Source organism: Catharus ustulatus, chromosome Z, assembly GCF_009819885.2.
Source record: "Catharus ustulatus isolate bCatUst1 chromosome Z, bCatUst1.pri.v2, whole genome shotgun sequence".
NCBI lineage: Eukaryota > Metazoa > Chordata > Aves > Passeriformes > Turdidae > Catharus > Catharus ustulatus.
Window position 1 is genome coordinate 7,734,117 of NC_046262.2, and position 26,726 is coordinate 7,760,842.

Genomic DNA, 26,726 nt, shown 5'->3' on the forward strand with positions numbered 1-26,726 from the left:
CTCCAATTCCTACAATGAACAAGAAACATGAACATTTTCAAAAACTTTATCCCATCTTTATATTTTCTTCAAAATAAAAAGACATTTGTATTCTTGAAAACATTAACAGGTCCCATTGCTTTTCTGAACCATATATATAAAGATAAATAGAGTAAAACATACAGTTCTGGGATTTAGAAAGCTAAAAGGGTCTTCTAGGACTGATTTATAGAAAGGAACAGACCCAGAGGGAAAAACTGCTTCAGGACAGGCCATTCTGACACCTCTCTGTGGTTTCAGATAGTCCATTTCTCTGTACGAGCTTCCACACTTTTGACCAGGCCTTCTCCCAAAATCTCGAAGTCCTCCAGAATCGCCTCCACATTGGGAACGCAGACCAGCTCGTTGTTCAGAGTTGTCACCTTCCTTCCTTTCATGCTGGAGACCTGCAGGACACAGAAGATGCTGCATGAATGGGAGCACCTGCTCAGAGTTGCATTGCAACCTCTGCTAGTCCCCAAGTAAGTGAAGTAAGCTCCTCTTCTGCCTTGTCACATCCAAACCCTAATACACCACTGCACCCAGTTCCACAAGTTTCACTTCTCAACACTATCAGTGCTCATTTTTAGAGCTAACAAAGTGCAAAAGTGACTCTTACAGCTCCTTTTAGGGTTTACCCTGGAGCCACAGTTTAAAGACTGCAGGAAGTCAGGAAGCAAAGCAATGGCCAGGAGCATGGTAGAATGACAAGTGTGCAGGTGCATAGCACGGCCTGGGTAAAAAGGGAACAAGGAGTATGCAAAAGGGATCACAGCACAAGGTGAGTAAGAGCTGCTTCTGCTCTGCTCTTTGGTGGGTGTCAAGACCTCAAGTGAGAAAATATCCTTGGCTCCAACAGTGGCAAAAACAAAACCCTTGTGTTTAATCCAGCCAGACTCAGCTCCGATGTAAGCATCTCCTCCTCCACACTGTGAATAACTGGGTTTCACAACAGCAGCCAGGCAGAATGGCCAATGCCCTCTGGCCGTGAAGAGAGGACGATAAATCACCCAGAGACTGACAGCAGAAATGCCCAGGCTGCCAGCTCCGAGCCATGAGTAACCGGTTTCTTTGCGTCTTTCCTTCATAGAAAGCAGCATGAATCACTCCAGCGTGCCTCACACCTGGCTTAACCACCCTCTAGGGCTTGCCAACCCACACAGTGTAGCTGGAAAACAGCTCCATGCAGCAAGGAGGACATGGGCACTCTGGACCTGGGCTTCTTGTGGGTTGGGTATTTCTGGTAAGATCCCAAAGCCACAAGAATGGGATAGTCTATTTCCCTTCTCAGATCTGCTGATGACTGAAGACACTGTGACCACAGCCATGTCTTGGTTTCTCCCCTTCTCAGAAGCAATGTAACTATGATCTCTATTTCTCAAAGGGCTTACAAAAGCTGGACAAAGCAATTACCGTGCAGAAAAAGAAAAAAAGCCCTTCAAAAGCCCTTTCAGGGCATAAAGGTAACAAAAAGCTTAAAGTAGAGACAAAAACTCACCTTAAAAGGCTGAGGCTGGAAGCTCAGAGGTTTCCACAAAACTGCAATCACTTCCCCCCCATGCTTGTCATAGAAGAACAAGGCAAGATCATCAAAGGCATCCTGGGTAGAAAACAAATGTAGGTTAAGGACAGTGACCCCTCAGTGACAGCCCACTGAGTGTCCCTCACTGTGGTCCTCCTTCAGCTGACCTGGCACTACCAAGTTGTACCTTCCCAGTGTCCAGCAACCATATCCAAGCTTTCACAATACATGAGACAGAAAGAGGCAGGCCCTACCCAGCAGGCAGTCCTGCCACAGTACATTTCAGGGTATCAAAGACAAACCCCAAACCAGAGGCCAGCATCTCAAGCTCTGCAATCTGTGCAACCAAGGTATCAAAGCTCCTTCTTCCATCAAGATAACCCCCATGTGAGCTGTCAGCACTTTATCCAAACAGGAAACACAAGAGCAGAGGTTTTAGGTAACACAATGCTCTGTGAGGTGCAAAAAGATGGAAAGCTCAAAGGAGGCACTGCAGGAATCTGTCCTCCTTGCCCCTTGTGTTTCAGCAGTGGTGTCAATGAGCATCTCCTTTGCTGGTGCTGGGCAGCAGAGATCAAAGACAGATGTTGCACAAAGGGATGACTAAAGCCCAGTCTGGCTCCCCCAAGCCCACACCAGCTGGATTCCCAGGGCTGTGAGGAGGCAGATGAGCATCACAGCAGAAGGAAACAATGGTGTGTGTAAGCAACTTCTTGAACCCAAAAGTCTGGCCTTACAGCTCATCACCCAACATGCTGATATCGAGAGATGTGTACCCTGAAAGAAGCTGACCAAGAGAGCCAAGCAGCTTCTCCCTGACACTTGTTTATCTTGGTGGAGATCAACATCAGGCAACAAGACATGTTTACCAGGCCAAGCAAACAGCCCCCAGCATCAGTACAGACCCTCTGCTCCCTCTTCAGCCTTCTCCATCACTTTAGCTTCCCAGCTTTTACCAAGAGAGGTCTCTGCTGGCATCATCATATCAAGAGGTTTTCATGAGGATGTGCAGGAAAAGAAAATCAACATCAAAGACAAGCTTGGATGGGCTTTTGTATGGACAGAGTAGGATTGCAGGAGCTAAAAAGGCAAGGCGGCATTTTCAGGATACAGACCTGGTAAGCAATGAGAGGTAGTGTTGTCTGCAGTCGTCAGAAACAGATTTAAGTTTGGACTGCTGTTGCCCTCTGTGAGGGCAACAAAATTAGGTCATCAAGATGGAAAAATCCCAAGAACTGCCAACTCATCCCACTCTATGGGCTTTCACAGGGGCAAGCCTGGTCAAGACATTATTCCACTAAACTGGCTAGAAAAACCACTGTCTAAAAATACATTGAGAAAGAGGCAATCCACCCTGGCATTTCTATGCAGAGAGCAACTGGTTATGCTCAGAGCCAGTCAACAGGGAAGACTCCTCCTTCAGCCAAAAGCAAAGAGCAGGAGGGAGGGAAAGCTCAAGGAATGGCAATAAAGTTCAGGGCACACTGACCGCCAATGTGCAGCTCTCTGAACCAAAGGGGAGCAGAGCATGTGAGAACCTGAAAAAGCCCAGCTACTCTGCAGGGTGAGGTCTTTAGTGCCTCGTGATGCTTCTTACAAGAACAGTATTTTTTACAGATGCATTTTGCTGGACAGAAGCCAGGAGCATTTGCAGTAAAAAAACCTCCCAGGCTCAACTAATTTCCCAATAAAACCACTGTTTGGCCTGATACCCAGCATGTTTTTTTCCCAGCCAGCAGAAAGCAGATGTTAAAAGAATGGCAACCAATTCAAAATCCCAGCGCTTGTCCTGCTTCCAGCATCATCCATGTGATAGTTCAAACTGGTCTACCAAGCTGTGGAGTTCTTGGGAAATTGCAGCATTAAAGGGGTCAGGTGTATTAGTCACTGCACTCCTGTTTGTTCAGAGGCTTGGGGAGCAAAAGTAAACAGTTCACCCTCTTTTCCACATCCTATGTTCTCTGCCCAGTGTCACTGGACTTGTCTGAGCCTGCAAACACCTTCTTCCAGAAAAAGTTTCAGAGAAAAGGCAGGGATTACATTTGTTCCTTTCTCAAGTTGCTCTATCTTTGGTTGCTATTCAGCTTTCAAGGCCCAGAGAAATCCCTGCCATCAACAAAACCTAAAGCTGGTTCCATCTCACAGAGACATGGAGGACCTACAAGTTCAGGGCTTTACTTTGGAGAGGCCTCATTGTCCAGGGAGGTGTATATGGCACCTGGAGGATTAGAACAAGCTCTGTAAGAAACCATCTGGGTTATAGGAATGAAAAGGGTGGAGAAATGTAGTGAGTAAAACAATACGTGGATCTAAAATGGGATTACCAGACTAAACAGCTCCATCTGAAGTGTGGATTTTGCAATGAGCTAAATGTAATTTAGTTAAGTATCCACTAGTTAGGTATCTACATTGTTAAGTATCTACTATTTAAGTATCTACATTGTTGTTTAGGGATAGAGGTTTTTGCATGTGACCCTTTGTCCACCCATTTTTTTCACTGCTCCCACTAAGAGATTAGGCTCATTGCATCACAGTTGCTGGAAGAGCCTTTTACGGAGGTCTCTTCACACAAAAACATGTCCTACAGTAGCATTTCCTGGTTCAATAGCAGCTCAGAAACAAATGCATCAATAAACACTTGCTCAGTGTTCAGAGCATCTTAAGTGCTCTCAGCAAGGACCCCACCAGTGCAAAACCCTATTAAAACTACTTGCTTTCAACAAACAACTACATCTTTGGTTAACATTTTGAGGTCTCTGGCACCCTATTGTGACCTGCCCTGATGCTCCCAGTTATGTGACACAGAGAGTCTCCCCACGACTGTCCAAGTAACCCAGGCTGGGGCTACCTCTGTGACTGTATTTTAAAAGAAAAAGGAAACTCTTAGGTTTGGGATTCAGCTGATAAGAGATTTCCAACTGGTTTCAAACTAAGCAAACTTTTCCACCTGAGAACCACGCACACATCCTTGTCCTGGGGGTTGGGGCAGCAGGACAGAAATGTGGAAAGGAAAGAAGCCATCCGTGTCCTCCTGACTGCATCAGCAAACATATCAACCCACCAAACCATTGAGACAAAAGTCTTCTGTCACCTCCTACACCTACACAGCCTCTGCAGGGCTTTACCAACACAGAAGAAATGCAGCCACAAGTCCCCTGTCAGCTCACCAGCAGCACATGGGGCTGATGAAAGTGGGCACACACACACGTACCCATCCCCAGCCCTGGGCACCATGCTGAGGGTCTTGTGGCAGCTCTGCAGCCCTGAAAGCAGGTGATTGATTTCCTGACACCTCTGTGGGCACAGATCCACACAGGAAGTTTCTTGCCTGACATGAGAGTCCACACAGTCTTTTCAGCTTTTCCCTGTCAACCTGGCATCACCAAAGGAGTCAGCCCTGTCAGTCAAAACAGGAAGAGAGCAGACTGACCTGGAAAGATTTCACCAATTCCAGCTACATCACATACATATTTTAGGAGACAGAGAATTTTTATTATCATTAATCCCTTTCTAACATGCAGTAGCAAGAGACATATTTTTACACCATGGGAGGAAGAAAGGAAAGGGTTCCAAGTCTTCCTGATAGATCTTGTCTTAAGGTGCAAGAAATGCAAAACATTACTTTAGAGGGAAGTTTATTGTAAAGCAGGAAACATTTTCCTGATCATCCACACAAAAAAGTCCTCACAAGATGGACAGCTCCTCTGCCACAAGCTCTTCCTCTGGCATGTGCAGCCCAAGAAAGCTAAATCTCAGTGAATGACAGCACATCCCATCAATGACCTGGTGAGACTACAGATCCAGTGAGAAATGTGGGGTCTGTTAACAGCCAGAACAGACAGGCAGATGGACATGGCACAGGCAGCTTCACCCAATTTACCTCACAATGAGTGAACAGCTCAGGGAGGTGACCAGAGCCTTTGGCTTTTGTGTGCTGCAGAACGCACGCAGACAGGCAGGGCAAGCATATCCACAAACCCCGTGTCCTCTGGCTGGTCTCGAGTCCAGAGGACACCCAAGTCACCCTGGAGCAAAAGCTGCAGGGACTAAGCCCTCTCACACCACATCCCCAGCAAACACTGGGCGTTCTGCAGCTCCACAGCCACCGCAACACAGATCAGCAGTCACGACAGAGACTCAAAGGAAGCCTCATTTGAGACACTTAAATTTAATTTAGCCTAGCTGGAGAATCCCCACCAAGAGCCAACTCAGGGTATGCTCAACAAGGTGCTTTGAACTTTGTCATGGCAGAGAGGCTGTTGATGGGCTGAACCTCCAGGGAAAGCCCTCCCTGTGGGATGTCTGGCACCTGCTTTCCCTCAAAAGTGTCTGCCTCCAAAGCCTTCTCATCTGGACAGGATCACAGAACAGGCCTTCTCTATCAGACCTGTTCTGGAATTGAAGAATTTGCTGCCTGAATCCCACAGTCAGTCTTTCATCTCTATCCAGAGCATCCCAGGCACCAGAGCAACTCAGGTCAGTTTGTGCAGCACATCTCCTTGAAGCAGGAAAAATTCAAGCAGTCAGGACTCAGTAACTCCTCTCCTTTCATTTTTCTACTCTGATTAAGCTCCCTGGAAAAGGCACTCAGCAATCCTTCAGCTCCAGAGCGCTACTGCCTTGCTAACCCTTTGGTTTTAGAAGAACAGGGGCTGGACAGAAGAGTGGATCTTCTGGTTATGAGTCCAAACTAGGGAAAGAAATTACTCCCTGCCCCTCTCAATTCAATCAAAACACCAGGGCATTTAAATCCTGTTTTCATGTGGAAATCCCAGTAAAGGGAAGATGTTTCTTTTTTGCCCATAGAAGAACACTAAATCCCACAGCATCTGCATGGCAGATGTCTCCCTTTGTTGCTGCAAACCCACCATGGCTGCACTGTCAGCCACAGCTACAGCCCCGTTGCTCAATTCTGTGGTTTGTGCTGTTGAGAGCAAATTACTTTGAATCAAAGCCAGTCAGTTCTGCATCCAAACTGCCTTCTCATCCAAGATTTCTCATGCAGATCACTGCTGTCACCCTGCCCCTTTCTGGCACCAACTTCCTGCAGGATTTGGATCACCCCCAGGGCTCCCAGGTCACAGGACAAGAACACTGCTTAGAGCAGCAACAGCCAGGAAAAGAGAAATAAAAAGGTGCTGGAGAGGCCACCAAGCAAAGCCAAAGTCGATGAAAAGGTCTTGCCTTTAAGCAACAACATCAGTACACTGAGACATGAAGCCAGATGATTTCCAAAGGATGGAGTAGCTTCTACTGACAGCTCAGCATCACTGACTTGCAGTGGTCCTGCAGTGCACAATCAGCTTTTGAGGCCTTCCAACTTAACTGGATATGGCTGAGTTCTCTGGGACCATGTGCAGCATCACCTCTGTGATTTTTCCAAGAAAAGAAACACCTGTTTGCCTAGAAAAATGGATATTCATCAGCTCCTTCGGGACTGCCTGCTACTGATGCTATGAATGACAAGCAAACTGTTACTGCAAGATACCTCCAATACAACAGCCACAAGAGAACAAACCATATCTAAGAGCCTTAAAAAGAAAGAAGAGCAAAGAAAAGTCCCCCAGACAGGGATGCTGAGGCAGATTTTGGGCTCTCTGCCCCACAAATTACAGTAATTTCACGATTATAAGCCGCACTGAGTATAAGCCGCACTTCTGGGTTTCAGCAACTTTTTGTTTTTTTGTCCATATATAAGCCGCACCTGATTATAAGCCGCATGTTACAATACAGAGTGTGATCAAAGGTATCTGTTCTATCACCATCTGTTGAGGGTGGGGACAGTGATCCTTATCTCAACAGCAGATATTCTGCTAATGGGCATCCATTGAAACCAGGCAGGGCATTGTTCTTTATCTTTTCACAACCCATCCTTCCTCCAGCCAGTCATTTTCTGCTCATGGCCATTGAGTCCCACTGTGGGACTGATAAAATTACTGCATCCCATTGGAAGTTGCTCCAGCCAGGGGGAAGAGCCCAACATTTCTTACCAAGATAAAAACAGAGGTTTTGGGACACTAAGGGAGCCCCTTTCTCCACTGGACTCCAGAGGAAAACCGGATTTCTCCACATCACCACTGGACCTCCAGAGGGAAACTGCACCTTGTACAGGAGCACTGCTCCAACTGAATCACATCTGTCACTACAGGAGGATGCAGCCACCATTTAATGGGACTGCTACCAACACCCTGCCTGACGGGGTGTCAGGTTGTACTCTGACTTTGTCAGGGTTTGGAGTTTGTTTCTTTGTGGTGCTGTATTTCTATTTTGATTTCCCTAGAAAATAACTGTTATTCCTAATTCCCATATTTTTGCCTGAAAGCCCCTTGATTTCCAAATTATAATAATTTGGAGGGAGGGGGTTTACATTCTCCATTTCAAAGAGAAGTTCCTGCCTTTCTCAGCAGACACCTGTCCTCCAAACTAGAACAGCAATTTTTTGTTCTTTGTCCATATATAAGCCACACCTGATTATAAGCCGCACTTTGGGTTCGGACCAAAATTTTAGTCAAAATGGTGCGGCTTATAATCGTGAAATTACTGTACTCTTCAGAGAAAGCTGCAACCAGTTTCTGATCTGATCCCTCCTAAGAGCCCTCAGGTCAAAGAACAAGGGACACCAAGAGAATCAACACTGCTTCCAACAAGGCAATGTGACCTCTCCTCATATCCGTCTTTCTTCACTGGGATGCTAGCACATTGGATTTAGGAGCAACTGTAATTTGCAACCTGACCAAACCCAATTCCAAATCTATTACAACTGTATTAATAAAAACAGGCAGTAGAAAGTAGTAAAAATTCAGGCAATTTGGATGTCACTATTGACCAGACCAAGTAATTGCCTGAAGATAAATGAAAGCTGCTTTCCAGGAAAATCTCCTCTCTACCTTTCACTTCCAGAGCCACTTACTGACATCAACTTGTCTAGATGCATAAAAACATCCTAGAAACCCCAATGAGTTTCCTGATTGACTGCCACAATCTACAGCCAGACCTGCTGCAATCATTTAACAGCCTCCCCAAATAGACAGCTCTCTCAGTCAGCTCATCCAGCATCCTCCAGTTTCTCTTCAAGCAAGCAGTCTTCTTTCTATCAGATTTCCGCAAGAGTTGCTTAGCACTGACCCCTTCAGAGATACAGAGGCTCTGTCCCCATCTATCTCCAGCATCTTGGCAGCTGCTGAAAACCTCTGTTCAGCTGTAGAATCCACTTCCAGCACTGGGTGAAGGATTTCAGACTTTAAAAACACTATTTCCTGCCCACATCTATGCCGCTTGGCTGAGGTTTCATGGCAGCAGGTCAAACATTCATCACTGAAAAGTGAGGGGCTGGTCTTGATATGACTCCTCAGACACCAGGAAGGAAAGTGAAAGCAAACAGTTCCAAATCTGCTTTCTCCTCCCTTTTAAAACCCGCGTGAAGGATGCCTTTCCCCTTCCTTCTTGCCCCAAGAAATCCCCCAGTGCTCTCTACAACATGTCTGCAGGACCTCCAGCCCCATCTTCCTTCTCAGAGGGAGAGCAGCAATGGGCAAATCCTCTCCCACATGTCATCCAGCTAGAGGAAGCAATGCTTTTGCAGGGAAATTAAATTGTGTGACAACTTTGAGGTCTTCCTCAGTTTCATGAGTCCTTTCACACATCCCTGTCCCTCACTTCTCAACCACCCAAGACTATCCAAGGTGCTGTGAGTAACAGGAGGACTAAGCTTGCACCTTGGCAGGTCTGGCAGCTCTGGTGAAGCCACAGCAGATTCCCATGGGCGCAGGTTTTCATGCACTGTGGCTGGTATGCAACTTGGGGGGTAATAGGGCTGTGCCCAGGATGAAGAAGCCTTCAAAGAAACCCCTGCAAGTTTTCTTTGCCCAACTCCTAAGGTTCCTGGTTAATGTGAAAGGGAGCTTACACTGAAAGGTCCCAGAATCTTCCAGACTAAACTGGAGTTACAATTCAGGCACCACTTTTTCAGTGGTGGCCAAACATTGGGGCAGGGAAGTAGGAAATTCTCATCTCTGGAAATAGACTGCATCCAGCAGGACTGGGCTCTGTGCAGCCTGCTCTAACGTGAAAGATGACTCTGTCCTGAGTGGGAAACAGGGACAGAGACCCCCACAGCCCCCTTCCTGCCACAGCCAGCCTGGATTCCCATGCTTACAGTTCTGACACTGCTCACAGCACTCTTATCAGTAAGGGATGATGGCACTTCAAAGACAAGGCAGGTTTTGACAAGGGGGCCCCACAACCCCACCTCTCTGCACAGCTGACACTAACATTTAAGCCAGCTACCAAATCTGAAGCTGGGAAAGGCCAAAGTGCCAGGTGCAAAGCACAGGCTGTCCAGATCCAGGGAGGATCACTGCACCTTGCATACCTCTCCAGCTGGTCAAGGCTTTGGCTTGGCCTCATAGTGCAAGGGAACACGGTCGATGACTTTGGATACTGATGTTCTCCATATCACCACATTACCAACTTCCTCTGTTGAGAAACCACTCTCTGACCAACACTGATCTTTGGCTCACACAACCATTGGCCTAACAGCAGTAAGCTTACTGGGATCACATCATGGATACCTGTACATCCCCCCAGAAACTGTGTGTGTGGTTACTGCCCATCATGCACACCAGGTGGTGCAAGAAGCTGTGAAAAGTGAATTAACTGGAGACAAACGGCTTAAAGGAACTTTTGTGCTGAATACAATGTTCTTCAGCAAAAGCTCCTGGTGGTTTGCATCTCACCTCATTCTCACATCACAGCAGCACTCCCATTTCCATGGAGGAGGCAGAGCATTCACCAGGCTGCTGGAGAAGCAATACCCATCCCATGCAAATACCTAGAGATGTCACCAGCTATGCCCTGCAGAAATCCAAATTCCAGAAGGGAACTCCCTGCTAGGCACCCCATCTGCTTCCCCAACAGTGCTTACTCTCAGCTCCTGGAGGTACAGCTGCACAGGGTCATAATCCACCACAGGAAAGAGGATATTCGTGGCAGAGCTGTTCTTCACCACGCCACGAGAAGCCGATTTCACTGGCTGGTCCACGCTTTCCAGCTGTCGAGGAATCTGGTTTGGATTCAGGTGGATCAGGACATCGTAGAAGTCCAGAGGAGGGCGGAAGACCATCTGCAAGGAGAAACAAATGGTGCTAGTCAATACAGGACACAGGCAAGCAGGAGAGGTAAGAGAGGTTTCCCAAGTCCTTGTTTGCATTTTGTCTCCTTCTCCTTAGAAAGCAGCAAACCAAAGACAGAATTTTTGTGGGATTAATGTTAGAAGTCTGCCACAGACCCAAGGACGCCTACCTGAGTAAATGCTAGTGGGGTGGGCAACTGAGAGGGGAGCAAAGAGGTGAGCTGAGATAGATAACTGCACTGCACATGGTAGAGTCTCAAGATGAAGAGGGAAATCAAGAAGCCAACAGGAGCTGAACAACACCCAGGGGACACAAGGAGCTGTTTAATAACAGGATGGCCCCATCTGCCCAGCAGGATTTGCCCCAGAGGGCAACAGCATCTTCCATCAAGCACACAGAGGGCGAGAGCAAAACCCCGTTAACAGAGGGGAGCAATCCCAGAGACATAAATATTTGGACAGGCAGGATCTAGCTGTGGACACAGCTGTATTAAAATGGAAAAAACGTAAAACCATGTGTACATTTTCAGATGGAACAAATGATGCAGAGACATGAACAGAGGCATGGGACACTGCTCATCTTGGCACTGGAAGAAAACCCACTGCCTGGAATTGGTTTACAGCCAGGCCGGGGAGAACACACATGAAGAACATCAGTGACCAGCGCTGAGTCAGTCCTAGCTCTGTTCCACCCAATGATCAAGTCCATGGCTTCCTGTGCGTGCCCTGGGAGCAAACCCATGTCTGCATCTTCATGAGAGCAGGCATGTCCCATGGGACCCAAATGCAAAGACAAAAAAACCAGCTTGCAGCACTTACAGGCAACTGTAGAGGCAACTCCAAATTAATACAAAAGGCTTTTCCTTCTTCCCAGCCCCAAGCTCTGCCCTGGAAACAGCATTCCCTATTTACTCATCAGGAACATCATATGCCAGAAGGACACTGGCCTGTACCAGAGGGATTCTTTGGCAATGAGAAACGTTCCCACTGCAATGGAAGAGAGGAAGAAGGAGGCCCAAGGCAGCTAAGTCAAGGTGTTGGGAGGCTGCTCTGGCCAGGTGACAACTTGTTTTAGAAGCTAACCATCCCCAGCTCACAATGTGCCTCCTGAATTTCAGTCTTAGGCCAGCACTGTGACTGCAACGCACTGGACATGCCTAATTCCTTCATAGCCCTGTAATACACACCGCTAATGCCTCAAGTACAGTGAAATCACTGAGAAATAGAAGAGGGTTAAACTACATAGGGCTTTACTCCTCCACTCAAATCAAAATAACATTGTCCTAAAGTGCCTGGTACTGTCCTATGAAAACTTCCAACACCCTGAGCTTGGTTAGACTTGAGTACACAAGCCAGATTTCCACAGCTACTCCAAAACAGGAACCATTCGATCCAGTCATGGCCACACAACTGGTTTTGGCAAGGGAATATTGTGGGTTTGCTCATGTCCCTAGAAAACCAGGGTATACAGATTGATTGTCCTAGTCACCCCAAGCTGCAGTGCAGAGCTGGGTCCCTCACAAGCAGGGTGGGACACCAGCATCCCTTCTCCCATCCTTGCAGCTCTACATCCCAGGGCAGCCACATGGCCACAGCCTGAAACCTCCTAACACATCCGAGCAACCACCACCAAGGTCCAGTCTGCTCAGCCAGAGCCTGAAAACCCTTGTGCTTCTTTTCCAGGGGGTTTACCTTCACATCCTGGTCACTGAGAGGGTCCATGAGCAGCTCCTCCAGGGCACGGTGAGACTCCGAGGCGAGCAGGATAAGGCGCTGCAGGATCTGGGGAGCCAAGAAGTCAGAGGGTAAAACTTGGCAGCCTTGATGTACCAGGGATGCCCCTCCTCATGGGGCTGTGAGGGCTGGCTCCAGCACTGGGAGCAGGGAACTGCCCCAAGCCAGCAGCCACCAGGGGAAGGGGACAAAGGGCCCAGCTCACCTGTGCTGAGGGGCGCTCCCGGGTCCACATGGAGCTCCACTGATCTTTGGGAGTGGCCAGGAACATGACGGGGAGGCGAGAGCGAGCTGCTACAAACTTGTTCTTGATCTCTGCACAGTCAGAATCTGGGGAGGGCAGGCAGACAGGTGAGATGCTCTGCCCCATCCACCACCCTCTGACCTCCTAAACCCCATCACAGACAGGAAAGGGCAGCACAACAGGATCTACCCTCTCCCACCCTCTGATCCCACAGTCCATGTGAAACCAGAGCTCCTTCACCTCAGGCTTATGCCTCACTTTCATTAGATGGAACTTTGCTGTAAATCCACTCAGGTGGGTTCAGGCATGGTGGGTACTGAGACTGACACAAGCTGGTAACTCACATTATAAGTTAGTAGTTTATATTATCTTTTGTCTTTTATTTCCCCTCAAGTGGAGAAAAAAAATAGCTCTTTAGTTCATTAGAATATGTTGCAGAGCACTCGGAAAGCATCAGTTTTCAAAACCCAATACTCTCCTGAGCACCTTTACCTTTTCTTATAAATCAGCTTTAAAAGCTGTGTGTAACTCTCCCCCCCACCACATGACTTTGCAGAGCTAAGACAATCCCATGGTCTCTTGTGGCTCCAGCATGTATCCAAAAGTCAAAACACTAGAGGGCAGGAACAGAGGGCTTCAAAGACAACACCACATCCAACACCACCCACGCTTGTCACAGATTTCAGTAAGACTAAAGCAGCAGAGCATCATCACTGAGATCCACCTCTTCAGAGGCAGGCAGGGAAAAAAAGAAAACCACACATGGCACTGCCAAACCCATCCTGCAGGCAAGTGAAACATGACAGGACAGGGGCAAGGGAGTGGAAAATCTCCTTGTCCCCAGCACAAGCTACGATGTCTTCCTATATCAAAGAGATCTGGTGCCAGGCACTGACCAAGGAGGACTCAAGAATCTCATGTTGCAGCTCTCCTACCTGCTGCCCTGCTCACCTGTGAGGCCAGTATTTAGGTTGACAATCAGAGGGTTGTTTTTCCAGTCAAAGGTTGCCAGCAAGTTAAGGAAGCGCAGGAAGCCCACCTGTGGAGAGCTGCAGGCAGGACAAAACAGTTCAACATCAGCATTTGCTCTCCTGGCAGCAAGAAGGGCTGCACTTAGGGGTGACTTAGTGAAGACCCAACCCATATGCAGCCCAACGAGGTTATCTGTAATGGCAAAGGGAAGTTCAGAACAAATTTGAGGCCTCCCCTTCTCCAAATCTCCCCTTTCCCTCAAGATCTTTCCTCTCTTTTCCCTCATTCCTCAGGAAAAAGGAACCAGCAAAATGTAAATCACAGCCCACACCCCCGCTGCCAAATCTCTTGATGCTCTTCCCACCCAGATCCTGGGTCTGGATCAAGGAAAAGGTGGAGAGAGTGCTGCTCCCATCTCTGGTGCAAGTCTGAACACCAGCCAAGTTCCCAGTGCACCTCTTCCCCTGCAACACAACATGTGCACAAAGCCAGATAGCTGGGAAGATGGGGATTCTGTTATTTTAGGAGACAGGAAAGCATTCTAGGCATCAGACTGTTGCTCCTGCTTTGGGAAAGGAAACTGCACCTCAAGTGCAGGGCAGAGTAACCTTTTGACTCCACACAGAACAAAAACATTTCCTTTAACTTCATTTCACTTCCTCTGGGCCCTGTGACATGTGCCTGCCAGGGGCCAGCATGCAATTGGTTCTGTGGGGTTATTTACCATCACACTGCTCCATTCAGTTTTCAGCACCCACCCCCTCATCCTTCCCAGTCTCCAGAAGGAAGGGAGGCTGGAGCTGCCATCACCACCAGAACATCCTTCCTAGGCAACCCAGGAGCCCCAGCATGCTGGTAGCCACAACACAGCCCTCACCCCGCTTCTCCTGGCCACCACCCCCAGAACAAGGGGCCTCACCTGTCCTCCAGCAGGCACAAGACACTCTGCAGTTGTGCCACCAGCACCTAAAGGCTGCAAGGACACTCATCCCCAGCCTCACCTGCTTTCTCTGCAGTGCACAGAGCAGGGAAAGCCACAGCCCTGCTAAATATCATCTCCCCTGGCAATTCCCAAGAGGACTTGGGATAGTATTCTGGCAGCACAGGGGCCTCATGCTCCCTGCCGTGAACCTTCCCAACACCTCCTGCCCAACCAGCATCCCACCCTTCCTCCATGCCAGGTAATGAAAGACACTAAATCCCCTTTGAGCCAGCCTGGGCTCCTCATCCTCACCTGGGTGGTATGAAGGGGGCTGGGTGGAGGAAGAGAAACGCCACAAGGAGGTCCACACACTCTTCAGAGATGCTGTCACTCAGGAGCTGGGCACTGATCCAGCGCTTGGCCAGCCGGGAAGTGCTGCCGAAAACTGGGTGCTGCTGCTGGAGCCTGTGAGGAGGGAGACATGCCACTGCTCAGCCCACACACCCCAGGACCCAAAACAGCCTCTTGGATTTGGTAAGAAAAAAGAGAGGGGCAAAAATCTACAAGGAACACTCACACAGCATCACAAGCACAGAGACTTTTAGCAGGTCTTGAGATTTTGGAGGGGAAGAAGGGAAAATGCTGCCACATGCTCCTCTCTAACAACACTAAATTTTAATATTTGTGTCCTCACACTAGTGACCTCAGGTGCCACCCACACCCACATCCCTCCCTTAATCCTTCTAAAGAGCCTCTCACAGGGCTGGCTGAAGGACTACTCCCCACACCAAGCTCCTCTACCCACCATCACCCTCCAGGATCCAAGGGCACCTCCATGCTGGTTTCCAGCCACATCCCACATTCTGACCTCTCAAGCACCTTCTGCTTCACCTACCCATGCAGTGAGCTGGTTAGGTAGGGTAGATGCAATGTTTCCAGCTCCAGCTGCCGAGATTCTTCTGTGTCCTGGTACTTGAGCATCCCTTCTGGAGTGACCACTTCCTTCAAGATCAGGGGCTCCCGGTGGTAGGCCACTTGGAGACGGAAAACGTAGCCATCCTGAGATGGGAGCACAAGGCAAAGTTAGGTTTGATGGTGACAAAAGCAGCATGATGTGTGTTATGTTGCCCCTCAGGGATACAACAGCAGCATCCTGACATCAGTGCAGTCTCACCAGACTCTTTCCTAGGCCCACCATCTAAATACTGATTCTGCCCAGTGGGACCACTGCCACAGCCCCCCACCTTGGTAAGGTCAGGCTTGGAGAAGGTTCGGGGGACCCCCTACCTTGTACACATCAGTGTGGGTGACTGCAGGTCTGCAAACCAGCTGGTGCTGCTGCCGGAGGAGCTCAGCCAGCTGGAGGTGGAAAGCAGCCTTGATGCGCTTGATGGCTCCTTTGTCCTGTGGCCACTGGCCACTGCCTTCCATGTGGCAGATAACTGGGGGCAAAGCAATGGCAGGAGGTCAGTGAATCCCACACAGAAACAAGGTGTTGGATAGGGCTGTCTGGAGCTACAGGTTTATAGCAGGAGGGCAGGAGGAGCCAGGGTTCTGCTCCTGCCTGCAGCACACCAACGCAGCAATAACAGAGCCTGCATCGCTGCTTGGCTGCACTTCCCTCCACAAAATCATCTCCCACTCACATCCCACCCCACTTACTCTTCAAAGGGGTTATGTAGGCAGGGCAGGGTTTCTCCTCTGAAGGAAGCAGCAAGTGCTTCCTTCTGTCATGGAAGGAATAAATTGGCTTCACAGGAATAGGAGGAAAGACCTGAAAGAGAACAGCCACCCAGCAACTGAGAACAAGGAGCAGAAACCTCTTGGCAATATGTATCCTCCCACCCAAACCTCCCACAGCAGCAAAGCCCTCCGGTACAGAGGGTTTGGTCAGCCAGCCCAAAGGATAGAACAGCAAAGAAGAGGCACCATATTGCCCCAAGGGTTCTCAGGAGCCACAGAACCAGAGAGTGACTCATTCCCTCAGTCCTCCCTCACCCCCAGCACCCTGCAGGCCCCCTGCCCCAGCACACTCACATCTGTGTACCGGAGGGCTGGATGCACACCCTGCACAGCCGTCACTGTCAGCGGCAGCTCCTTCAGGTTCCAAAGCTTGCGGCTCAGGTCATCGTAGGAGCAGACGACACTGACCATGGCCTCCTCGCCTGTTTCCCATACCTGTGGACACACAGAGAGCCTCTCCATGCACTTCTTCCACGCACTTCACCTCACCTCCCTTGTGGGCTGGCATCACAACCGAGTTCCAAGGAGCCAGCACTGCCACCCCAGGGAGCAGCTTCTGGCAAGAGCACTCAGCAAAATGGGGAGGTAAGAAAGAGAGCAAAGACAAAGGCAAGGCTGTCTGTGACTCCCCATTAGCCACAGAGGCAAATAAAATTAATCCTTTTGCAAGGCACTAAGGCAGCACCAAGAGCTGTACTGCTAACGATCACTATAGTAAAGGAGAAGCTGAGAATGATCTGGGAATACAGAGATCACACATTGGCAAGGTGAGCCCTGCTCCTGTCTCCCCAGCAGTTACCATGACACCAACAGAGGCAGCAGTTAACAGAAAACTCCACTGACTATATCCTTAGCCAAGTAGAGCTCTGGTGCATGGCAAAAGCAAAGACAGAAAACATTCAGAGCATCACAGGAACTCTGCAGAGAGCAGTGGAGAAGCACCAGAAGGGAGAATTGGTGTTGCCCTTACTGCTTCCACTTCCCCAAAAAATAGCACAGCAGCCTGAACAGGGAGGCCACATTGGTGACACCAAAACACCCAGCTCAGAGGCAGCTGAGAGTCATACAAAGAGCCAGCCTGCCTGGAGTTTTCCAACCTGGGCTCTCTGGTGGAGCAGCAGCACCCTCTGCGGGGTGTGCCACAAATGGCAAACCCATCCTGCTCGTGGCTGCACCCTTCCTCTGCCTTCATCCTGCACATCCTCACACTGCTAGCTCCCCAGGCTGTCTGCACACAGCTGGAGGAGCAGAAACCCTGTACTCAACACCCCACACTCAACAGCAACTTTCTCCTTTGTTCCTCAGGGACTGGCAACAATGGAACTCCTAAGCACCCCTCAGGCTCCAGGAAAATTCATCCCCTGTCAGACTTGGGTGTCTGACATCTGTCATCAGCCCTCTTAACCCCAGACCAGCCTGAAGGGACACAACATACAGATCTTCCTGCCTCAACTCACAACAGGCTGTAAAAACCAGCATTTCATCCCAAATCTGACACCCAACTCCATCCAGACCGCAATTGGTCCTGGCACAGAGATCCTTTCCATCAAATGTGCATCCCTTTCCTCTTAAAAAGTGGAAAGGAAACAATTTCTTTCTCCATCCAACAACCATGTAAAGAGCAGGTTGTACTGATGCCTTTTCGGGACTACCTACAGAGGGTCACAAAATTAAGGGAATAAAGAGTGGTCATATTTACTGAAGGGCCATCAGGTACATTTTCTGGCAGATGAATCCTCCCTAGGGGCTACACCCAAAAAATGGAAGTTTGGTCCATTTGCATATTGCAGTTAATCTTCCAGTTACAGCTTCAGGTAATGAAGTCATTTACTCCAAGTTTGCTCCCAACCAACCCACTTTTGTTTATACTTTTCAGGGGTTGAGACAGTAAGGTGTCCTTGAGTCCCTTTGATTTTTGAGGAATCCCTTTCAGAGAGGAATTGTTTTGTCTGACCAAAATAGGAAGACACTAGCCAACACTCTATATGGAGTTTAGAGGTATACACTGAAGAATTGCAGGATTACAAATATATGAAAAATATAAATGCTAAAATCCTAAGGCATCAGTACAGAAAGACCAACAAAGTGTGTCAAAGTGCTCACAGCTCATCTCCAGACTTTATTTTCACAAACTGGAAAGCAGAAGTTGTAAGAAGGAACATTTCCCAGCACCTAAGATTCACCTTTTCTGTCTGAAAGTGGAGTTTCTTTGTTTTGGCTACACATTCAGATGGGGCACAATCTAGCACTTTGCAATATGTCAGGAAAGATCCTTTTCCTGGGTTTACCAGCTAGACCTAAGGGATGGCAGCACAGAATTGTCTGGCCCATATCCTGAAGGAAGCAGTACCCCAGAGGTGCAGCCAGAGAAGCACTGTGGGACAGTAATATACCCCCAGGCATGGGGACAGAGGGGCCAAAGCAGAGAGAATAGGACAGTGGGGTGCTAAAAGGGGAACATGAGGTCTGGGGGATGTTAAAGCAAGAGGATTTCAGCAGTTATGCACTGGCTGCCATGAAAGACTTGGTAGATCCTTACCCTTACTCCATTCTCTTGGGAATCACCCAGCTGCCTCAGTGCCACTCAAACGACCTCCCCACAGCCCTTCCCTCACTGCTCTTCCTGGAGAGAGTCCCAACCCCACCAGGGAAGCAGTCATACCTCTTTCCCAGTCCTGATCACAGATTCCAGCAGGGCTCCTGTGTAGCAGAGGGAGGACTCAGGAATGTCTGCATGGCTACGTGGGAAAAGACACCAGAGCATTAGAGCTACAACATGCCAGCCTATTGATCCTATTGACGCTGAAAGGGTCAGCCCAAGGATGAGCAACCATCCTCCAAAGGAAGATCCTGGTGAAAATACAAATCCCTGTGCATTCCTCCCTGGTCAAGAAATCACCCAAAGTGAACCAGTAACTTGTGCAGCTGCACAGGATGCAAAGCCACCAATGTGCAGCCTTCCCTCACAAGATTCATCCTCAACTCAGGACAGAGAGGCACAGGCAAACCCTCCTTTCTGTGCGAGAGGTGCACTTCTGGCAGATGGTAAAAACTGCTGCAGAGGCTTTCCAAGGCCACAGGGAAGATGCCATCCTGTGAACCACTACAAGGTCTCAGAGGATTTCACAAAAACGTCCTGCAAGGTCCAGACAGCTTCTCCTCCCGTTCTGCCGACAAGTAAAGGCGTGCTGCCTTCTTGCCCTTTGCATTATGTCCAGCAGGGGCTACAGCAGCAGGTGCCTTTCCCCCCCATCTTGGGAAGCGGATCACATCATAAGGACAGCTGAAATGACTCCCAGATCTTACAAATCCAAAACAACCCAAAACAGCCCACAAAGCATGAAGCTGACAATGGGGTCACCAGGAACAGGACACATGGCAGGAGCAACACATGGAGCAACCCACATCTGCTGCTCAGTGCAACTTACAGCTTCAGCAGGTGCCTGATGATCTGCTCAGGGATGAGGCGCTTCTGGCAGACAGTGCTGGCCTCCCACACCACAGCCTCACAGATGCTCCCATCCTGGAACCGACGCAGCTCTGACTTCTCTCCCCAGAAGGACCGGAACTCCAAGGCCTGTGCGGGGACATTGACCAAGCCAGAGCAGGGACACAGGTCACTTCTGGGCCAGATAGAACCTTCCCAGGATCACCAGCCAACCTCCCACCTGTCTTCAACCACAGCACGGCACCAGCTTTGCTCTTAGTCAGCACAAGCAGGGCATCCCTTACCTCGGGATGATCAGCCTGAGGACCCTTCTCCAGTGTGCTGGCAGCAAACTCTGGGACAAACAGGAGCCCAAATGTCAGGGGCCCGACATCCTTGTGTTTTGGGGGCTCAGCATCAATTGGCCACTGTGGAAAAATGAGGAACATGAAGCACAATGAGAGATGACGTTTCTGGAGCAGCAGCTGCTTGGATACTGGATGCTAAATGAACCTTCTGCTATGTTCTTCCAGGTACACAGACAAGCACAGACGAGGAAAGTCTCATCTAATACGTCTCCCCAATAACAAGAAAAGTTGTCTTCATCATGCCCCATTACTGGACCACGACTTGTGCCCAGACCAAGCAACACAGTGCACAGCCTCAGATTCTGTATTCCCAGTCTCCTTCCCCAGTGTGCAAGGCAAGTGCTCTGTCTCTGTAGTGCCACAAGAGACAGCTGACATCCCACAAGCTGCAAAGGATGCAGTGTCATTGCAAGCTGCATTACCTCGGGGGTCTGGGGCAGGGAGTGAGCCACAAGCTGTGCTCTCCGGGACAGACCACGTGCCAGCAGCGAGACAATGAAGGGCAGAGCTGCAGCCACGTAGTTCCCACCCCGATCCATCAGCTCGTTCAGCAGCTGCATCTTCTTGCAGGTACCCTGCAGCTTGGAGACATGCTTCAGGCTACAAAGAAGAAGAGAAGCTGGTCACCTACCTCTGCCATCAAATTTCTTGTGAGAGAAGAATATGTTAGAGGATGGATAAAACGGGGAACTGAGTGTCCTAGTCTACAAGAGGCTACAAGAATGCCTCTGGCACCTTGGTCACTGATTATAAGGCTTAAACATTGCTCCCCTCCTCTGGGAGGCTATCTAGACCAGTAAAAGTGGAAGATCCCAGTGCAAGGAGGCACCAGTGTCTATCTCAGAGCTTAGAAGACCCACTTCCCACCAGGTAAGTGCAAAACTAACCCAGACCAAAGCCAGAAGTAGCCCAGTTCTTTTTGAGCAGGTTCCCTCAGCACCACCCCACAGCACAGCAAGACTCACTGGAAGATGTGGTCGAAGGTCCTGAGCATGGGCTTTGGGGTCATGAGCAGCACCTGAAAGCCATCCACCATCCGGTCATCCAAAATCTCCATAGAGCACTTGGCTTCGAACTGGACCTGAGCAAGGAGAGAAGGCAGTGCAGGAGTATGAATGCAAAGGGAGAAGGAAAGCAAATCCCTCCAGAAGTGGTCACTTGTGCTCCCCCATCAACCAGGGCCAGCCCAGTTCCATGGTCAGCAGCACACCCTGACCCCAGTCTCTGTCTGTAGCATGAAGCAAGCAACAAACAGCTCTCACTGCTGGCCATCCCTGACACTAAGGTGATTTTTTTTCTCCTTGATAACAGTCACATCTGCTAAACAGATGCTTGGCTTCTCCCAAAGGTGCACACAAAGAGGGAAACAACTTTCCCACACCACTCGAGCAAGACTGGTGAGACAGCACTACATCTAAATCTCCAAATTCATTTCTAAGCTTCAAAGCTGGAGATGTTAAAATCTTAGAAAGCTTTTAACTAATGCCATCCCTTTATAATGCCTTCCCTCCCAGGAAGGCTGACACCTTCCTCAAAAATATCTGACCACTCTGCCTGTCTGAGCTCACTCCTCAGACAGCACCTCAAAAAGCCACCACAACCTGCTCAGTACCTGGTGGTATTTGCTGGCAGTCATATCAGCACAGAGATTCACCAGTCCAGAGGGATCCACAAAGACCACTTCAAATGCCTGGTGGAAATCATCCAGGACAGGCTGGAAAAGCAAACATGGTCCTTAGTGCTGCAGCGCATCACACACACTAAGACACCCCGAGATTGTTGCCATCTGCCATCCCTGCAACAGCACACACAGTACAGACAGACACAGGCACAAGACCCCTAGGAGGGCTGCTTACCAGGGAAGGATCAGCATCCTTGGCTAGACTGATCCCTGTCACGCTCAGGTCAGTGGTGGCTGTGGACAGACAGGAAGGAACAAGTCACATCATCCACATCTCGTGATTGCCAACACCACCAAGCTCTCACAATGTCAACAGTGCTAAAATACAATGCTGGCTTCCACCTTATGATGGGAACTTACCCACCTCTCTGCAAGCTGCACCATCCAGCCCTACTCTGTTGACACATCCCCTCCTGTCCATCCCACCCACAGGGGCTCAGCACAATGTCCTCTCTGCCTCTTCCCCGACTCTGCTCAGGCTTTGTGCAGAGACACCAACCTTTCCACGTCCAGAGAGGCCCCTGGAAACTCACCCAGGAACTGCAGAGTGCTCCTCAACACCTGGTACCCGCTCATCATCTTGACAATCTTGCGCTTCATCAGCAGGTAGGCAACAAGCATAGAGACCAAGAAGCCACTGAAGCACCCTAAACCCTGTGAAAAGAGGTACCACAAGAGCACGGTAACCCACAGGTTAGGATGGGGCCTCCACAAAACCCTAACACAGCTCAAAGCAAAGCCACAAGCCACCACCCCACCCAGCAGGATCAAAGCACCTCCCTTCTGCCCTAGGAAGGAGAGCAGGCCAAAGGCAGGTTAGCCAGATAAGCAGAGCCCACCTTGGCACAGGACATACCTTGCTGAGCTGCCGCTGGTTCAGCCAAACTTTGAGGAGGGCCAGGCCATCCTTCATGCCTGGGAAGTCCGTGGCTGCGTTAGACAAGAAATGCAGGTGGGAGAGCATCACTGTGTCACAGAGGATGGAGTTGTTGTAGTGTGGGGTTGGGGGCTCGGTGGCTCCTGTGTGCAGAAATGACAGCTTGTTGGACACAACCACCAAGTGCCTGCCCACAGAAAGAGCTGCAGTGAACTCACCTGCAGGCACAGGGGGCAGTAGTCTCTGCCCAGAAACAAACAGCCCCATGCTCCCCCAGCCCCAGGCCATACCTTCTTTGGGGGTGCTCTGCTCCATGAACCAGGCAGTCCGGACATTGTTCTTGCTGGGATAGAAGCGGCTGGGTTTGAAGAGACCCGAGCTGGGACAAGCATGGAGTCGGACAGCGACCATCTTCTCATCCTTGCCTGTAAGCACATGAGGGGAGATGTGCAGGAGGAAGAGATGTCAGAGATTAAACTGGGGAAACACAGAGCACCCCCAGCCTGCGCAAAGGCTAAAACTCCTTCCCAGCAAAGCTCTGCAGCAGTGGAAATCATCTCAGAGCAGAGAGTGACCATATCCCAGATTGAGTGATGACCTTGAGGCTCATGTCCTAGTCCTATCTTCCTCCCTATTGCCCAGCTTAGCACCTCAGCCTGCCCTGGCCTTGCCATGCCACATCTGTCATAGACCCCAAGCCACTATCTCCTGAGGACCGTGGGAACAAGCAGCACTTGGCCGCCCATGCATCCCACATCAGCTCATCAGGGAAGAGAGAGATTGCACACAGGTTCCTGGGGAAGGCAGAAAGACGGTGGGGAACAGGGCTGGGGAGAGCAGGAAGGAGGGGCAGTGCTGGATACAGGTGTGTTTTGTAGGTTTACAGTGAGGCCAAGCCTGGAGAGCCCAGCCAAGCTGCAGAGGAGGATTGGGAAGGGGAGAGACCCTAAGGACTAGACTTTGGGTGAAGAGAGAAAACAGCTGAGAAGCACACAAAATTTATCACCAATTGTGATGGTACCCCAGACTGATCCCTCTCCAAAGGGCCGTTAAATGGCATGAGACCACCATCATCGCACACAAAATTTATCACCAATTGTGATGGTACCCCAGACTGATCCCTCTCCAAAGGGCCGTTAAATGGCATGAGACCACCATCATCACCCTCCACCCAGCACCAGCACCCAGCCACACCCCACACCAGAGCAAGGCTCAAGTGCCACCTTGAGGCCTCAGGAGCAGGATGGGCTTCAGATGGTTGCTGTTCATGTAGGCAAACTTCACACTGCCAAAGAGCTTCTCCTTGGACAAGTGCTGGGCAATGTGGGACAGGTACAGGGCTCTCTTCCGGTGGTAGCGCTGATTCAGGTTATCTTTGTCCTGGAAGATTTCCTGGAAGAGAGGGACAGCACAATGCCACCTCACCTGCCTGCCAACTTCAGTGCAGCCTGAGATACCACCCACAACTCTCCCTGGCCCTACAGGCAGCCCCCTCTCAGCCCCAAGGAGCTCCAAGCTGGTCAGGAGCTTGCTGCTGGCTCACCAGCTTCCAGGACTGCAGGAGACAAGAGCAGTCCTGCAGCCAAACAGGGTGTGCTCGGTCTCAAGCTTTTCTTACAAACAAGAAAAGCAGCAAGAGGGGGTTACTGCCCTCCAAAACTCTACCTCCCTGTAACACAGTCTTAGGAGCTGGGGTAGAAGTGCAGTTGGGTACAAAAACAGATGGCCTGCATTTCCCCAGCAATGCTCAGTCCAGGTAGAGAGAAGGAAGATCTTGATGAGGAACTACGATCAAACAGCTGCAAGCTCTGATACAGCAAGAGGCCAGACTGAACTCCCCAGCCCCTTGTGGGAGTCACCCTGCATATCCAGATGCTGTCACCTCACTGAGAAATGGAGTGAGCAGGGCACGGGTCATGGAGGACAGAGAGGACAAGACTCTGGCAGGCCCCAAAGCCACTTAGGAGGTGGCATGGCCAGACTCACCCGTGGCATGGTCACTGCAATGTCCACGTTGATCTCTGGCCTAATGCAGGTGCCCAGCAGGTAACTGCCCACCACCTTCAGCTCGGCTGGGGGCACAAAGTGGAACTTTCCCTTGACGTTGAATGGCACTTGCAGGAACGGGACCTTCACATCCTTGGACAGCCAGGCCTGGTCAGTGAGCTGGGAACAGACATGACACACAAATGCTCTGAACATCAGCAGCAGCCGATATGCAGGGACTAAGACCCTGCTCCCCACACAGCTGCACCCAGAGCTTAAAGAGAGCTTTTCCCCTCAAAAATCAAAGTATTATTTTTTCAGCTCCTAAGGGAGACACTCCACAAGTAGCTCTGCTAGCAGAGCAACAGCAGAGCCTGCTCCTACTCCACCCAGGACAGGGCTCTTGCCACCTCTTCTATAACCCTGGAACATACTTCAGTTTCTGGAGTCTCTGGGATGGCACCCAGAAGGTTGTTAATTTCATGGAGGAAGGCGTCAATCTTCTTCTTCTTCGTCTCCTTTAATGTCACCTCCTTCAAAAGCTCTTCGATCTGTAGGGGAAAAGGGGACCATCAAAGGCAGCTGTAACACTCAAATTGCTCTTGACTTTTACCTTGTCTGAGAGCACCAACCATGAGCTTGCTGCAAGGGCAGCTGGTGAGCTGGGGAACACACCGAACTCTCCATAAACCCTGCCTGGAGCTGGTAGTGTGATCAGTTCCTGCCATTTTCTGTAAGTGCTGGATTGCAATCACCTCCATCCCAACCAAGGCCCAAGCAAAAAACCCTGATGTAATTCACACAAGCACAGCTCTCAAGAAGGGTGTTTGTATGACAGAGAATCAACTGCAGGAAACAACCACACAGGTTTGCACCACAAACCAGGCTCTAGAGATCCTGCCACTGACACCAGCAAGTGGCTAGAAGATCAAAGATGTTCCTCATAATAATCACCAGTGTCAGAACCACCTGAGGGATGGGATGCCACCCAGAGGGACCTGGACAAGCTCAAAGAGTGGGCTCATGAGAATCTCATGATGTAGGTGAGAGGCTGGACATGCCCCAGCCATGGCACTCACAGCCCAGAGAGCCAAACGTGTCCTGGGCTGCATCCAGAGCCCCATGGGCAGCAGGGCAGGGAGGGGATTCTGTCCCTCTGCTCTGCTCTGCTGAGACCCACCTGGAGCACTGCACCCAGAGCTGGGGTCCTGCACAGGAGGGACAGGGACCTGCTGGAGTGAGCTCAGAGGAGACCACTAATGTGATCAGAGTGATGGAGGATCTCTCTTATGAAGAAAGGATGAAAGCATTGGGATTGTTCAGTCTGGAGAAAAGAAGGCTCTGAGGAGACTTACTGTGACCTTCCAGTACCTAAAAGGGCTACAAGAGGACTGGAGAGGGACTTTTGATGAGAGCATATAGTGATAGGAAAAGGTGCTTTGAACTGAGAGCAGGTTTAGATGAATAATTGGACAAAACTCCTCCCTGTGAGGGCGTTGGGGCACTAGCACAGGTTGCCCAGAGAAGCTGCGGATGCCGCATTTCTCAAAGTGCTCAAGGCCAGGCTGGATGGAGCTCTGAGCTCCTGTCGAGTGGAAGGTGACCCTGGTAGGGGAATTGAAACCAGTTCATCTTTAAGGGTCCGTTCAACCCAACTGCTCTATGATTCTATACTGTAGTTACCAGCTGATCTTCACCCAACACCGACAGCTTGATAAACCCGGGTCATCTCCGAGCGCGGGGTCCCGCAGCCCCCCGCGCTCCCCCCGTGGGGCAATGCGCGATCCCCACGGCTGACCTGCAGGCGGAGCAGGCTGGAGTGGAAGAGATCCTCCGTCTCCTTCAGCTGGGTCAGCTCCTCGCTGGTCGGCGGCTTGTAGAGCTCGGCGCGGCTCAGCTTGGCCGGCTGCGGGTCTGCGGCTGTCGGGGCAGCCCTCTTCCCCCGCCGCACCGCGCCCCCGGCGCGGGGCTCCGGACCCTGCTCCGCCTCCTCCGCCGCCTCCGGAGAGCCCTGCGGGGAGAACACAGCACAGCATGGCTCGGTTCGGTTCTGCTCAGCCCCGCGATCCCCCCGGCCCGGACCCGCCGCCTCTCACCGCCAT

General features: G+C 50.3%; 1 protein-coding gene across 1 annotated transcript; it reads right to left on the minus strand.

Moving 5' to 3' along the window:
* Positions 1-32: 32 nt before the first annotated feature.
* NOL6 (nucleolar protein 6) lies at positions 33-26,726 on the minus strand. The gene is made up of 26 exons (XM_033085668.1): positions 26,721-26,726; positions 26,423-26,674; positions 25,059-25,175; positions 24,625-24,804; positions 23,862-24,030; positions 22,929-23,063; positions 22,618-22,781; positions 22,295-22,415; positions 21,937-21,995; positions 21,693-21,794; positions 21,046-21,161; positions 20,503-20,680; positions 20,018-20,140; positions 19,714-19,862; positions 18,948-19,023; positions 16,580-16,720; positions 16,205-16,316; positions 15,830-15,984; positions 15,438-15,601; positions 14,855-15,007; positions 13,600-13,697; positions 12,610-12,734; positions 12,363-12,452; positions 10,464-10,661; positions 1,517-1,618; positions 33-425 (listed from the first exon to the last, which is right to left on the minus strand). The coding sequence occupies exons 1-26, from the start codon at positions 26,724-26,726 to the stop codon at positions 276-278; spliced, it is 3,435 nt and encodes a 1,144-aa protein (XP_032941559.1). The 3' UTR covers positions 33-275.

Excerpts from the sequence above, each read along its gene's own strand:
- NOL6 (XM_033085668.1), bottom strand. Across the intron at positions 15,602-15,829 it reads CCCACACTGATGTGTACAAG|GATGGCTACGTTTTCCGTCT; the intron begins GTAGGGGGTCCC and ends CTCCCATCTCAG. Across the intron at positions 15,008-15,437 it reads CTAACCAGCTCACTGCATGG|GCTCCAGCAGCAGCACCCAG; the intron begins GTAGGTGAAGCA and ends CCCTCCTCACAG.